Source organism: Phoxinus phoxinus (genome assembly GCF_949152265.1).
Source record: "Phoxinus phoxinus genome assembly, chromosome: 19".
NCBI lineage: Eukaryota > Metazoa > Chordata > Actinopteri > Cypriniformes > Leuciscidae > Phoxinus > Phoxinus phoxinus.
In genome coordinates, this window is record NC_136894.1 from 8,725,935 (window position 1) to 8,742,342 (window position 16,408).

General features: G+C 36.3%; 2 protein-coding genes across 5 annotated transcripts in view; both read right to left on the reverse strand.

Annotated features, from left to right (window-relative positions):
* spire1a (spire-type actin nucleation factor 1a) overlaps positions 1-3,707 on the reverse strand; it is a 47,262-nt gene extending 43,555 nt beyond the window's left edge. For 3 of the 4 annotated variants that reach the window (XR_013795156.1, XR_013795157.1, XM_079591642.1), the window contains exon 1: positions 2,773-3,240. Coding sequence is in view for 1 of the 4 variants with exons in the window: in XM_079591642.1 (XP_079447768.1) it covers positions 2,773-3,085 (313 nt within the window). In the remaining 3 variants the exon portion in view is untranslated. Of the gene's footprint in view, positions 1-2,772 lie in introns of all 4 variants that reach the window. The other variant, XR_013795155.1, reaches the window with a different exon arrangement.
* Positions 3,708-5,898: 2,191 nt separating this feature from the next.
* On the reverse strand, positions 5,899-7,304 carry LOC306987273 (brain and acute leukemia cytoplasmic protein). Its single transcript, XM_079591383.1, has 3 exons — positions 6,992-7,304; positions 6,590-6,723; positions 5,899-6,411 (listed from the first exon to the last, which is right to left on the reverse strand). Exons 1-3 carry the CDS (start codon positions 7,173-7,175, stop codon positions 6,292-6,294), a joined length of 438 nt encoding a protein of 145 aa, XP_079447509.1. The 5' UTR covers positions 7,176-7,304; the 3' UTR covers positions 5,899-6,291.
* Positions 7,305-16,408: the final 9,104 nt, after the last annotated feature.

Consider the following 16,408-nt stretch of genomic DNA (forward strand, 5'->3'; position numbering starts at 1 on the left):
AAAAATGAAAAATTAAGCAGCACAAGACCATTTTGATTCATTTCAAAAGCACAAATGATGCAGAACGAGATAGTTTAACACTTTCAGTTACGGAACAATAATAAAGATGCAGTTTAATAATGATGCTCACGAAGGCCAGCATTTTTCTAGAGAAGTGGTGTGAATCCATGAATACATTTAATAGAAGTGAAATTGACCATGAATTGACCCCCTCCCCCATTTCTATATTACAGAGAGGGTCCCAGGGGTTCACCTCAGACAACATTCACATTAAATATTTAACACAAATCTATAAGAGTCAGACAGAGATGCAATTTGTGCCAGTTGAGCCTGAGATACACTACAAAGGGCTTAGAATCATAATGTCTGTTTTAGCCCTTCCTTTAGTGGCACTGGAGGTATAATGTTACAGTGTTAAAAGAAAGAGCCTCTTCTGGGATTGGCCGAGACCCAGAGTTCACTGCTGTCACTAATGAATGAACCCAGTGTCATTGCAACGGCCACTTTCAACAACTGAAAATCAAACATAACTGAAAATAAATCTCCAAAAAAGTCTGAAGTTAAACCCTCATAGAGTCTAACATACACCATCCTGAATGGAAGAAGGCATTTTTCAAGAGGTTCTTTAGTATTTAGTGCAATAGGATGCCATTTGCATTGTTGTATGAAACAGACGAGTACTGTAATATTATCTTTCTATAAAGATGAAAGGAGAATCACTGAAAATAATTCATCCTTTACATTGTGACCTGGTTAACATGGAAATCGATTCACAAGTGTGTTTGACTCTGGAGGACAGTAACAGACTAAAATTGGGACAAAAGGGCAAAGGTGTAAACCCATCCTGCTGTGACTATAACTACTTTATTTATTTATTTAAATAAATATAATAGTAATTTATTTTTCAGGAGATGAGTAGGGCAGCTCATTTAAAAAAACACCAAGTAAATTACTAAATATATTAATGTTTGTATATTAATATTTTTCAGTAGACAATCCTAACAACATATGTGACAGATCTGCACAATATTCTGATGCATTTGATGCAATCCCAACACCTTGTAAGGACAGAGAGTGAAAGCTTTATCCATCTCAGATTAACCTATATCTTTGAGATAGGCTTCTCAGGAGCTTCAGATCTACACCACCATATTTCATTTTTCTAGTTGGGAGGGATACATGCTGTTTCCAGGGCTGTAGCAACTATGAATCACTATATAGCTTTAGCAAGCAGAGAAAACAGAGAAAGGAGACATAAACATAAATGAAGCATTGTCTGGAACTAGGAGACATTCTTTTTTTTTTTTTTACAAATCACATCTTGGCTCTCAAACTGTTTTATTCAATTTGAGAGACAGATCCATTCATCAGGGATAGATCATGACTGAAACTGGCAGGTTCACAGTCTGATATCATTGGTCAGTCAGCGTAATTTGAACGTACCCACATTTGCCAGGACAGCAAACTTCCCCAGGAGAGCAGAATTCCGCAGACCGTCATGTTACATAAGCATTGATTTTCCTGACTGGTAAGGACCGTCTGATCTAGTTACTTGCTTGTCATTTGGCACTACACTTCTAATACTTAAGGCAGAAGACTTATGTTTTTTCTTAACAACCATAAAAAAGGTTGTATATACATGGTATATACATGATCAACAATATGGTGCTAAATGCAGGTCAATCACAGGCTAGTACTCTATTTAAATGAGAATAATCAGGAGACACCTATGGAAATGTCTTTAAGATTAAGGTACCAGTCATTTAAAACATCAAAAACACTCAAATAACTGCTGAACCACACGTCTAAATCCTTGTTAGGGAGATGGAAGGATTGAGACATTCATCCCAATAATTATACTTATGAACGGCAGTCAGATTAACTCCCAAAGGAGAAACAGGAGATGGAAGCCAAATCCAAAAGCCTCAGGCGAAAGAACCCAAATGAGATAATGGCTGAGAATTTAATTATACTCCTTCTGTCTGAAAAATCTCTCTCTTAAATTTGATTAATTTTTGGTTAATAGAAAACAGTTGTTATTCAAAGCACTATACAATTTCCTCCTCAAATATATTGACTGCAAATGTATTGCAGTACTTATGATTGAATATTTTAATTTACAATTGGTTCATATTATTAGCATAGAATATTCAATGTGCTAAATATGAGTGGGAGTATAAAATCAGATGTAGGCCTATAGGCTATAGCTACATTTAACAAATTAAATTTTGTAATTGTGCATCCTGAACAATACATAAATACACCTAAATGATGAATAAATTATGGTAAGTATGCATATCACAGGACCACTAGGCCAAAGAGCAGGTCCCTTTTGTTGCCCCATGCCTAAAGGTGCTTATGGATGAATCCATCACATGGCCCCATTGTTTACAATGGCTCGATGGTCGATACGATATAACCAGTATTATAGAGTAAATGGTTTGTATTGCAATGAATGAGATAATACATCAAATCAAAGCCTATAGGCTAATATTTATATTGCCTATGCAAATATCGTCCAATATTTAAAGTCTCGAATAAAACAGGTACAATAATGGGTGTACAGTTAGAATTGAGGTGTTAGCCTAGATACATCCCTAAATTTGTCTAAAAAAAAAAATGGCCTCCATTAATCATAATATCGCTTATATTTCGCTATGTGTCAAAGCAATGCCGTTGTAAATAATAACGCATCTCAATGCTATTGCAGCTTCACGCTGCGCCATTTACTGCGCATTTACTTTGACTTCTCATGTAAACATTATGATTTACCTGGACTGCTCTGTTGATACAATTTAACAGTCCCGTCCTTCCGGATCCTCACATCTCCAGGACCCGCAATCCGTCCAGGTGGACTTACACCTCTCTCTTTCCGTCTCCGTTTTTGAGTTAACCACCTGCAGCACTGATAACACACGGCCCAGGCTTGCTCCTCATTGATCGGTTGACTGTACAGTGTTAAAATCTCCTCCAAACACAATTCATCTTCCCCGTCCGTACAATCCATACTGATGTCTTCAGTTTTCGCTCCATCTCCGGGATCCTGGAGAGCCGACGGTGAGATTAACATTCCTTCGTCAGTCATTCTTCTTCTCCAGGCTTCCAGGGAGACGAAACGACTGTGTGTTGAGCTGATAAAGAGACAGAAAAGGTATGTTTACGTTTGGTCTGTCATCTAGAAGGACCGCGCGTGTCCACCTCTGCTGCCTGTGTCGATACTTCTGAGCTCGAGCTGCTGCTGCTGTTCGACTCTGAGAGGCGCTCATATGACTTTTCCGCATGGTCTCAGAGTCAGTCATGTACAGTCACTTCATTGACAATACAAACTATTAGAGAAGATTGCTTCGTCTTAGATTGCAATTGTCCACATTATATAATAATATAAGAACTTAAGAGTAAAACAAGCCTATGTAGCCCTATAGAAAATGGGCCTACAATGTCGGCATGAAACGGAAGTCGCGATAGTCTTTGCGACGTAGGTTATATCTGAGTCAAAAGGGCATCTCGAACAAGAGAAAACGTAGAACTGGACTGATTTTGTCCATCAGGAATTTATTGGATCCTTGTCATTTGCGATTGTTGCTATCTCATGTGAGTGACAGGCCTTAACTGGTGTCCTGCCCATACATAATAAAGGCTAGATGTCTTACGGCGGAGTCTCGAACGGCATGACCCGGTGGCCATCTTGTCACAGGTAAGCTTTCTGTAAGGTGAGTGATCTGCACGAACACAAATACAATTTTTTCGCTGAAATCTTGACGGATTTACAAACGGTTTGGTTTCTTACAAACGTTATTAACGTGACTATAATTCTGGATTCTTGAACATGTTTAAATATATAATATTATAATTATTCATAAGTAGCCTACGCAGTGTCATAACTACATCTCTGACGTTTATAACAAACCAACCCGTTTGAACATCGGTAGAAAATTGAGCAAGTTATGGTTATTTAAAAAGTACATGCACCATTAAAACAATGTTACGAGTGAGCGAGCCCCCTGTGGCAAGATGGCCGCCGTGTGCGGACGTCGACCTCCATTGGCCAGCAGCGCGGACGAGACATCTAGCCTTTATTATATGATATCTATGGTCCTGCCCTTGAGCCAATAACCACTTCATCATCAGTCAGTGCAAGAGCTAGGAAAAACTTATTTTGATTAAATCATAAAATAGAAGTTGTGTTAGTCTTTTAATGTAGCTATATCCAATTGATATGGCTTCTCAAACAAGAAAAAATGTAGGGAAGGACTCTATTGTGTCCATCTGGAAATTTTGGAGAGGAAATTATTTTGATTAGTTTCTGAGGGCACATTATTTAAAAAAGAAGAAAAAAGTGCACACATAAATCATATGGTAAGTTTAAGAACAAACATCTGAAAGTTAAATTAAATCTTAACCTACATTTGAATAACATTTTTAAATTTAAATGAAACTGAGATATGTTAACCCTTCATTTAATTTTTTTTAACTGTTTTGATATGCAAATTGTGTGGGCTGTGGGCATGCAGTGCCAGTCAAATAACTGAGGAATAAACCAATAGACTTTACACCAATGGCCTGTGCTAATTTTAGATAGATTAGAATTTAGATTGCCCAATTAAGTCTGATTCACAAATAATTACTGCACGCCTTTCTTAATAAAAAGGTGACAACAAAAAATAAACTGTGGAATCAGTGTGAGACCCAGGGAGTGCTATAACGCCATCGGTTTAACCAATTAAAAGTGAGCTACAGGGGTGGAATCACTGTCATAACTGAAATTCTTAAAAAATGGTAACGGCAAAGAAATGTTAGGGGAAAGAAAGTAAAATGTCATCTCTGATTTATAGTTTGATTTGCACTCATGCTAATTGATGGTATTAAATATCTGTAACAACAGGTTCTCTTGTTTAATTTGACAACATACATACAAGCTTAAAACAAGACACATCATGTCTAACCAGAAAATTGTGGTTGTAGCACTTCCCAACGTAATTCTACTGGAGCAACAAATTCCACAAAATCAATATAGACTTAAATTTGCTACAAATGTTGTATTTATTTGTTTGTTTTGGACAAGGGAAATACAGAATAGCATTACTTAAAATATCATGCAGCAGAATTCTGTAGTTTTCAGCCTGGCGAGTGAGATGTTCGATGCTTCCGAGTATATTATGTTCAGTTTCATGCATTCCTCTATTTGTTATTTTAATTGTTTTGAATTTTCCTATAAAAATGCTTTATATGTGAACTGTTGAAGTTCAATTTTTTTAAATGAAATGAAAGTGATAATGGATGGTATAATGATTATTTTGAATTTAATATGGTAATGAAATTCACCTGTTCATACACAAAACCATTAAAACTCAGCCCATTAGTGGGGTAGATGTAACAACAGTGCTCTTTGTACTTGACATTAACCTACATAGTTTAGGTAGGCTATAAGATAACAATGTTTAAACAACTCCCTGATCTTCATTATTTTAGATTGTCTATGTCTATTATCAATGTTTATTTATCATCAGTTTGGTGATGCAGCATTAAGATCTGGCAAAACCATGACAGTGCCTCGCATTTTTAAAAAGCTTTTTTATATACTATATTACATATTTCATTTTAATATTATAATACATTTCCAAGACATAGCAATAGTCTGTTCATATAAGATAAGCTGCTCCATCTAGTGGTTATTTTTCAGCACTTATAGCTGGACGTATACAATGCCTGTGACTAAGCTTGATCGATCTGTTATTACCTTAGATAGACCATTAAAAAAAAAAAAAAAGGTTATTACCCTCCAATGAAAGCTACTTTATTTCTAAAATAAAAAATAAACTACTATGATACTGAATCACTATAGTAAAGAAAAAAAATACTGTATAATTTCCAGTAAATGCATGAGAATAACCCAAAAATAATATTAAACTGATTTTATTTTTTTTTACAATTATTTAAGCATGATATAAAGCATTTAGTAGCCTGTTATTTTAAAATCAGTGTCATTAGCATTAATATTGCACAGTGCATTATCAGCAATAATTCCTATATGCAACAATATGAACATATGCTTTGCTCATAACTCCTGAAGATATCAGGGTGCCAGCTGACAAATATCTATATTTAACATGCTAATGATGAGATGCACCTTGTTAACCCATTTTTAGCAACAGAACTTCAGTAAAGTGTAATATCTTCTATAAGCGAGCGTTAATGAGATGTCATCTCTCGTGAAGCTCTATTTCTCTCATCAGCTTGTGATTTCTTATACAGCCTGTAAACTCCTCTGGGTTTCAGAGCGTATCCTCCGCATCAGGCGAAGATGATTTTTTCCCCCATTGGCTCCCCGGGGTGAGACGCAGCATCAGATGAAACCTCCTCAGAATGAGAAGTCCCCTCCTTGCCTGTTGTCGGGTTTGAGTCACTTATCTGCTGTAAAAACACAAACAAGCTGTCACCATATCGATTGGGAAACAGACTTAATGGTACTCAAACATTGACACAGCTGTCTGTAGGTAACATTGGCAACCCCCTAAAGTTTGAAGAATTATACATCCCAGAGAATATTGTTTCATTAATAGCTGCTAGCTTTTGAAGCAGTGACTCAAACCTCATGGCCACAGGATGTTCTATGAAGGTTTGTGCAGGTGCTGGAAGTCAAAACCTGCTTCCCACATTGAGTTCCTGTATTAACCATCCGTCTGTTGCCTCTGTCTCCACAAGACCTGGCCTCTGTACCTCTACCTGTGGAAATCATATTTCACAAAAACTTCTTGAAGCTTGGATTGCCTGATAACATAGCCTACTAGGTTATTTAAAGACTAAATCATATTTCAAAAGAGAATGATAAGCCAAACAAACTTTGATTTGATTTCAGAGCATGCTGCACTATAAAACCTTAGTATCTTAAAGCTACAGAGTTTGTTAAATCAGATAAATATGAATATGCTGATGAATTAATAAATATAGCCTATAGGCTATTACTTTTCACAAACAACGAAACAGCATATACCTGCTAGTTTTGCATTGTCTTTAATAAGCTGGCTACATTCTCCACGAACGACGCGGTTCTTATAAGTCACGCCGATGGGGATTTCAGCATCAGTGTTGGTAAGCCACGTCGATTCGGTCTCTCTGGTCCAGCTCTCATGATATCGCGGTTCAATAGCATCTGCTCGACTCCCACCGCAGCCCATTGAGAATTTGAGATAAGATGGAGCGATGCATGCGCTAATAATAATGATGATGCAGAAGAGCGCGAGAGTGTGTGCTTTGGTCCCACGCGCAGCTGTGCCCTCGTGTTGTAGTTGTCTAACTTGAGATCTGTCATCTCTTACGTCATGGAGGGCCGGCTACAGTTTATTGTGAGACAGTGTAGTGGCGATTTGTACGAAAACAAACTGACCAAACAGATATCGCTACAGTAGTGGCCAAAAGTAATGTTCGGCCCAGAAAAAAATTACATCTTTACCATTTATTCAAATGATTAAAAATGATTTTGTAAGCAATTTGCGTATGTGCTTGGAGTCAACTGTTTGTAATAACGCAATGAAACACGTCAAATTGTGCGGATATATTTTTTGGCTAGGCTGTCATACAAAGAAAATATTGAACACATGCAAAAACAAGAGATAACCAAAGATGTTGTAGCTAGTCAATGCTTCTTCCTGGGAGCTTTTTTGTTTTTCTATGCAATTTTTTGCATAGTAAAATAAAACCTGTAGCATGTAAATTACCAAAGAATTTTGCCAAATAAATATGTCAGATAAATACCCTAACCAAGTTTAGGGTTTTGTTCTTCGCTCATATTTAAAATATTTTCTCAATATTTTGATGGTAGCCTATAAATTAACGTGTATGGGTCATTAAAAACAAATTCACAAATCAATCCCCTCTGGGCAGAGGTGGACATAACAAAGTACATTTACTTGAGTAGGCTACTGTACACTTTTTGAGTAGGCTATCTGTAGCCTACTTTACTTATTTTTTTCTGGAAACTTTTTACTTTAACTTCATTTGAAAGACAAATATCATTCTTTTTACTCTTTACTATACATTTCTGTCAAGGTCCTTGAGTAGAAAGTATGCCTGCCGTCAGTCGGGAAGATTTTGGTTGCAGGGGTTGCATTTTGTTTGCAAATGAAAGTCTGGTTGACGTCAGAACCCTATGGAATTATTTTTGTGCCAATAAAAATGAACGTAACTTTTCAAGAAACTGAAGAAAATATACATTGAAACTGAAAAAAATATCTTTGAAACTGAAAAAGAATAAATCGCGGGCACATTTTTTGACTTCGTTTTTAAAACACTGCATGTTTTGCTAACTATTTCTCATATTTCTTTCGCTGATCTGAACTTACAAATGCGCTTCCAGAGTTTTCATTTACGCTTCTGAAGTTTTCGTTTACGCTCCCTGAGTTTGCGTTCGCAGTTCTGACACATTGCTCTCGTGGGGGCGGGGCTAGTAGCAGTGTTTTCTCATTGGCTACTGAGTTTTTGATGGACAGCTTCTTGACCTGGAAGTGAAGACGTCAGTGTTCTGTTTACATGTGTGGATGTGAGCGTCTGAAAGCGCTGCTTTCTATTTAATTTTACTGATATTAAATTATGTTTTTATTTTATCTGTATTTACCTGCTGCTACTAGACCTACTTAACCGACAGAAGCTTTTAGGAGCGCAAGAGATCTATTCAGGTGTAATTGTACATTAAAGTACTGTATATAATAATACTGGAAATATTGTGTAGTGTCCAATGTTTTCGGAGAATATTTGTTAATTCCTGATGATTCTTTTGCATGTTAGGCACTGATTAGGTTGAGCTGTTACAATATAAAGAGAATACTAGCTTACAGTATGTGTGTGATATATTCAGCAGTCAAGAAAGATTTACACATTTACACCATCAAAATTAATGATCACTTAAATAAGAGGAATTTAAACAATATGAAAATTACAATCGTGGCCTGCTGTCAGATGATACAGAGTTACAGACTTCAAAGAGCATTTCATATTTCACACAAATAATGTTCTTATCATTACTTTTATTTCGTTATTTAATTTAGTTAATATTATCTTCTAACATTTTAAATGGTAAATTTTAACAATCATCAACAGTTTCAATTGTGACTTATACAACCAGATAATGTAATGCAATTAAAAATAAGAATTCAAATAAATGTACATTCTTTATTGTCACTACGGCATATACACAAGTATCAAAGTGAAAGTCTTGGATGCAATAATGTTGTGACAGGAAAGACCAGAATCCACAAAACATCACCTGCATACTATACACGTAATGCACAGTATTATCATGATATACATTACTATACAGAATACATATTTAAAATTCATATACATTTGAAATGATGCTATGATCCTCTGAACAGTTCCTGTTACAGTAAAAGTAAAGCAGTGACTGGGTGGGCACAAGGATAGTCCACCCAAAACATGAGAATTCTCTCATCATTTACTCACCTTCATGCCGTCCCAGATGTGTATGACTTTCTTTCTTCACATAAACATAAACAAAGATTTTTAAGGAAATAATCCATCTCTGTGAGTCCATATAATACAAGTGGATTGTAATTCATGTACGTATGACAGTTGGTCGGAAGTTATTTTTAATAGTTAAAACAGTTTACATTATTAGTATTTTTCTTATCTAGCCTATTGTTTCACTCCAGAAGGCATTGGTTCTTCCACCGAGGTCGCATGGACATCACGGTCACTGTGTGTGGTTTTTAAAGCATCTTTAGGACTCGCAGAGATGGATTACAATCCTTAAAATCTTAATTTGTGTTTTTCTGTAGAAAGAAAGTAAACTGCATCTGGGACAGCATGAGGGTGAGGAAAATAAGTGAGAATTGTATTTTTGGGTGAACTATCTCCTTAACATTCATATGCGGTTGGTATGCAAATCCATGATCAGCAGAGACTAATATGAATAAAGTGCAACCTCTTGTGTACTTGAGAACTGTGTTTGTTTGGATCTAGAGGAAATAAAAATATTTGCTAGATATCAGGTGTCTGAAGATCAAGATCCCACTCATTCAAATGTGATGTGTCTGAAAAAAGTAAGACTCTTGTCCGATGTGGACAGTGGATCTCTGGCACTATCACTCCATCCTCTGTGTCAGCAGCAGAATTCTGCTTATGGAAAAGTTGCTCCACTCCCTGGAAAACGAGAAAGGAAACGTATTATAATCTAACAATACAAACTGCTTTGAACTCCCACATACAGTAACACGACTTAAAATATTTATTTCAAACAAATTATATAAATGTTTTAAGGGATTTTACAGTACTGAATATTTACAGTCATGCACCATTTATCATCTGTAATACTGTTGTGTAACCAGTAGATGGCTGTATAGCCCTATATATAAACATATCCATGGCTGTGTATTCCCTAGTTGCTGGATGTTTTCAGTCATAATTACTTGCATGTACTAGGATTTGAATTTGGACATATATTTATTAATAAAGAGTATTAAAGTTTTAAAACAAATTATCAGAAATGTTGATTTGAAGTGCAACACAGTAGCCTACAGATACTGTACAGTACTCTAGCCCAATGTTGTTTGGGGTGGCTGGGGGAAATATGATCTAATCGAAGCAAATATGATCTATTTAAAGACTGTAATATGTAGATAAACAAGTCATGTAATGATTGGGCTAACAGTTAAATCAAGACAACACTGTATGATGTTATATCAACACTGTATAATGTTACCTCACTGAGCTCTAAAATGCCTCACCACCTGAAAAAGCAAGTACTGTATTGTGAATAGCATTAGTATTGTATAAAAAAAGTAAAAGAAAAAGACTTACCACGAGTAACGTTATCCAGTATCCTGATATAGCAACGATGACTAATGATAATGATATCATTCGTCTGTACTATTCCTCCTATAATAAATAATCTCAACAATATAGTGTAACGCTACCAGCAAATAAATACAGATACAAATTTAATATCAGTACAATTAAATAGAAAGCAGCGCTTTCAGACGCTCACATCCACACATGTAAACAGAACACTGACGTCTTCACTTCCAGGTCAAGAAGCTGTCCATCAAAAACTCAGTAGCCAATGAGAACACACTGCTACTAGCCCCGCCCCCACGAGAGCAATGTGTCAGAACTGCGAACGCAAACTCAGGGAGCGTAAACGAAAACTTCAGGGGCCTCATTTATAAAACTGTGCGTAGGATCCTTACTAAAAGTGTACGTGCGCCCGAAAGCCAAAAATGGCGTACGCAAAAAAATATTCAGATTTATAAAACCGTGCGTACGCCAGAACCTGCGCAGGATTCACTTTATAAATCCCACTCAGCGGAAGATTGTGCGCACATGAGTCTCCTCCCCGAAATAACCATATATGGAGCTTACAACGCCTAGTTTTACTATGCATATCCTCATCTGCATATCATTTGCATATGATTATTCAGCCACGTGATAACATGTTTAACGGTACAAGACATTAGGAAAATATGAAATACGGATGTGCCGTCACATTACATTAATACAAATAATTTACCGGTAGTAGCCTATCCTTGCCTTGTTTTTGAATAAATAAATCAAATAGTGTACAATGCATTTCAGAGAAAGTTTTTCTCAATCTTTTCCACTGGCCAAATAGTATTTTTAATTGATTTATATTTGTAATGGAAACAGATAGACCTTGTTGTGCATTATATTTGCACAATCTGCTATTATCATGATAAGCATTATCTCTGTAGTTAAAACATTAAAACACAGCATGCCAAATGAAAAGAGTTAAAAAGCATCGCATGCACAACAAATATGTATAGGCTATTCATTGAATAGGCTATATATATTTTTAGCTTTTCAGTAAATGTCATGAAGTTTAAGTGTTTAGCCTAACTCCATTAATGAGCATATTTAATCTAAATGTTTATATAGTAAAACATAGTTTAAATTATATTTTATTTAAAGGGGTCATGACATGAGAAACCAAATTTGCCTTGATCTTTTGGTATATAAGAGGTCTTGGTACCATTAAAACGTCCTGCAAGTTTCATAGCTTAAGACGTCCTCCCCATTATAAACGAATCATTTATTTAATCAAGCTCTAAATACAGCTCGTTCTGGATCCATGGTAAGAAGTGACGTCACGGTACGAAGTGACGTACCAGCGTTTGCATAATGACCGCCTCCAGCAGAAGACAGTTACGCTATTCTTGCAGGTTTTTTTTTTCTTCAAAATTAATATATAACCTTGTATGAAAATACCATATGAAAAGTAAATGCAGGATTTAAAATCGTTTTGCAAGACATAAGGGCACAAATTTAGTAGAAAACGTGACCGTTTCCTTGACCGTGTTGAAAAACCGTTTTTTTTCACCATCGCGTCATATTGCGTCACATGAGGTAGTCGTTTGCCGCCGGGCTCTGCGTTGTGCGTTCGCTCAGTGCAGAATAGGTTGGTATTCAGTTGGAGCGGTCGTGATTCAGTGTGTTTTCGGTGGTTATTGTATTTCTATTAATCATCGTCGTGGTCAGAGGTGTAGTGGTAAAAAAAATATTTTTAACCCGTAATTACAAAACAAAAACGGTTGTTGTATTTTTAAAAGGCAAAATTTTAATTTGAACTGTAGGCTAGGCTACACCAAATGCTGCGCAAAAAAATTAATATTGACGAATTTTTGTTTATTAGGCTACTTGTTGCCCCTTAATTAAACATTTAAAATATTCACAAAATAATATGGATTTTGTTGTTGTTGATTTATTTTTCTGAGACAAAATTAGAACCTGGAAATGATATTAATCCCGCAGTGCTGAATGAGAAGAGCCATATGTCTCTGGAACCACAGCCTACAGAAAGGTGATTTATAGGCTAATGATAAATGTGTCTGAAAAAATAACGAGGCATTTTAATTGTTCATTAATAAACTATTGTTTTCTTAATCAGTGTCGGTTAAAAACACTGCAAAAAATACTTTCTTACTTAGTATTTTTGTTTTGTTTCCAGTCCAAATATCTAAAAATTATTAAATCAAGAAACATTTACTAGAGAAGTAAAATGACATAAGAAATTCTATTTTGTTTTAAGATAAAAAGAAAGTAATTTAAGTAATTTTTGCTTAAAACCAGCAAAATTATCTGCCAATGGGGTAAGAAAAAAATTCTTGGTTTCCATTTTAATTAAGATTTTTTTTCTTGTTTTCCATTCTAATTAAGATTTTTTTTCTTACCCCATTGGCAGATAATTTTGCTGGTTTTAAGCAAAAATTACTTAAATTACTTTCTTTTTATCTTAAAACAAAATAGAATTTCTTATGTCATTTTACTTCTCTAGTAAATGTTTCTTGATTTAATAATTTTTAGATATTTGGACTGGAAACAAAACAAAAATACTAAGTAAGAAACGCATTTTTTGCAGTGAACATATCTCCATCTGCGCTGTTAAGCGGGTGCGCTTTTAGAGAGAAATGCACCTTTCATACGCATTACATAATCAGAAGGTATTAGCTTTCGATTCGAATTTGTTCGTTTTGAAGTGGACATTTCAAGCTTTAGCCTACATATTTAGTTTCAGTTCTCGCGCTCCAGTTCACGGAGATCATGAAAGCGCGCCTGATTGTTTTATTTTATTTGACAAAAGCACAACGCTTTCTTGTTATTGCGAGTTTACACAAATAAAAGTAGTTGCGAATAATGTATTATTATTTTCTGTATGACCAGAAATGATATTTTAAATTGTTTCACTGTTGATAAGTGTTCGCGCCCGCGTGTCCGTGCCATGCAGTGCGCGCTCACACTCCGCTCCACTCTCGGATACGCGTCAAAATCTTGTGTTTAATCTCGGCGACATGGAGTTATATGATGACGGCGATATGTGCACACTGTCCCGGCTCCTTCATCGGGTCGCCCGGCGGTCCGCCGTCAGATTGTGTTTCGGCCGCGGGCGGGAAACATGACGGTCACGGATCCGTCAGAGATCACTTATTGTACTTCTGTTTTACAAAATGCATAGGCTACATGTAGCCTACCTGTCTTGTGCCTTGTCTTAATTTAATTAACATATCCTACATAAACTTGTAATGTAATGCATTTATGTGTTTGTTATTAGTCTGCAGCCGACACTTATTATAAATATAATATATTAAGTTCATTTCCAATCTGTACTCCGAATTTTAATGTTTGTGTTGGCTGTTTCTACATATAAAGTTTTTATACAGTAAGACAGTTGTGATTGTGATTATTTTTGTATTCATTGTCACCAAATGGGGCCATTCAAAGCCTTTATAAAGTCCCTCTTCCTCTTGAAACTGTCTCCTAATGGCTGACATACACAACACATGCAGGTAAGGGTCTAAATAATAGCTTTACTTTTGCCTGATACATGATAATAATCTGTACAATATTGTGATCTGAGCATATTGTTATACATATCGTCGGCTAACGTGAATAAATCTATAAGCTAGTAACACTGTTAATTTCCTCAGCGTCCGATCTGTCATTGCGATCCATTGCTTTCCTATTGTTTACTTTGACCGCTCTGCCTCATGTTACGTCACTTCCGGTTTGGCGGTTTTCAAACGCGGAAGTAAAATTTTCTCACAAAAACGACTCCAGAAGCCTAAATAGCGTTTTATAAGTATATGTTCATATTTAAATATAGTTCCTACATTATTTTTCTATACATTGGCTCACTGGGTACTCTAACCTGCAACATAGCCTTTAAGCGCAAGACAACTACGCTCATTTCGTATCATTGTCGCGCCCGCGCACCTCACAAGTGTTCAGTGGACGGACAGCGAGTGGGTCTGTGTACAGGGAAATTACGATGCCACAGATGTGCTGTTCCTGGCTGTGGACAAACAACATCTTTGAATACGCTGCGAAAGATCCAGTCGTCAGGGAAAAATGGATGCACTTTATTTTTTGCGGACGTCTCAGTCACGGCAGTGTTAGTTTAAGCGTTTCTTCTATACATTTGAAGGATGACTGTTTTGAGGAAAAAATCCCAATATGATGCTTGGCTTTGCCAGAAAACTGTTGCTCAAAGATAACTTAAGTCCGTGCCGACTATTCTGGGCTCGACGACGACGACGCAAACTGTAAGTAATGTATTTAAAACTTTAAACTACTTTTTAAATACGCTGAAAGATCCAGTCGTCAGGGAAAAATGGATGGACTTTATTTTTTGCGGACGTCCCAGTCACGGCAGTGTTAGTTTAAGCGTTTGTTCTATACATTTAAGGATGACTGTTTTGAGGAAAAAATCCCAATATGATGTTTGGATTTGCCAGAAAACTGTTGCTCAAAGATAACTTAACGTTAAGTCCGTGCCGACTATTCTGGGCTCGACGACGACGCAAACTTACTTTTTACCATGGCTAATATAAACAGATTAGTATAAGAGAATCTTGAAAATATGTCGCCTTTCTAGTAGGCCTACATGTGATTAGTTAAATAATGTTAAACTGTTAGCAAATTAAGCTATAGGATAATTATGCAACAATAATCCGTTTTCAAGTGTCTCGGGTTAATTTTTTTTTATTAATTCTAAATAGTTTCAGTTTCCATGTGGACACGAGCTGATCCAGTCTTCGTTGTTGTGGTGATGGTTCATTTTCCTCTGATTCCGGCTCAAACATAATAAGGTTTTATCATTGCAAGAGCCATCGCTTCGCATGCATCACCCGCTATTAAACAGTTGCGCCGAATCCGCAAATGTTCTGGCTGGGGGCGTTAATAATTGATGCATAGGCACTGACGTTAGCCAATCATAACAGTGGGCGTTAACACTGAACTCTTAAAGGGGAAACACCCCCAAAACAGACTGTTTGAATCAGAGGATGAGAAACAGGGTGGGAAAAGGTCATAAATCACTACATTTTTAAAAAAAATTGTAAAAAAAACTATAGTAATACTATAATTGCACCTAAGGGAACATAATAATAAAATAAAAAAAACCATGTCATGACCCCTTTAAACTGTTATTGTGAATGTGAACATGCACTGTAGCCTATTTATGATTAGGACTCATAATGAAGATTTACAGTTTTACTTCATCTGCCGTTAGATATATGCGTCAGTTTCACTAACGGCCCAACGCGCTCGCTGGCGCGGACATTCAAGGTGTGGAAATATTTCCTTCAAGTGATAGGCTTGGTGAGTGAAATTATATTTGTAGCTATTATCTTTCTGTATATGTATAATTTTATTTCGATTTTCTGTCTAAAAGTGACCAAAAATACATTTAACTCCAGCTCACCATCGGTGTCGCCAAACTGCTCTGTCTCCAAAATGTACGTACGCATGGGTCAGAGTTTGCGTGGAGGTGCGCATATTTTCACGTCAAGTTTTTCTTTATAAATCCCACCTTTTGCGCAGGAACTGGCGTACGCATGTTTTCAGCCCCGTTTTGTGCGTACGCAAGCTTTATAAATGAGGC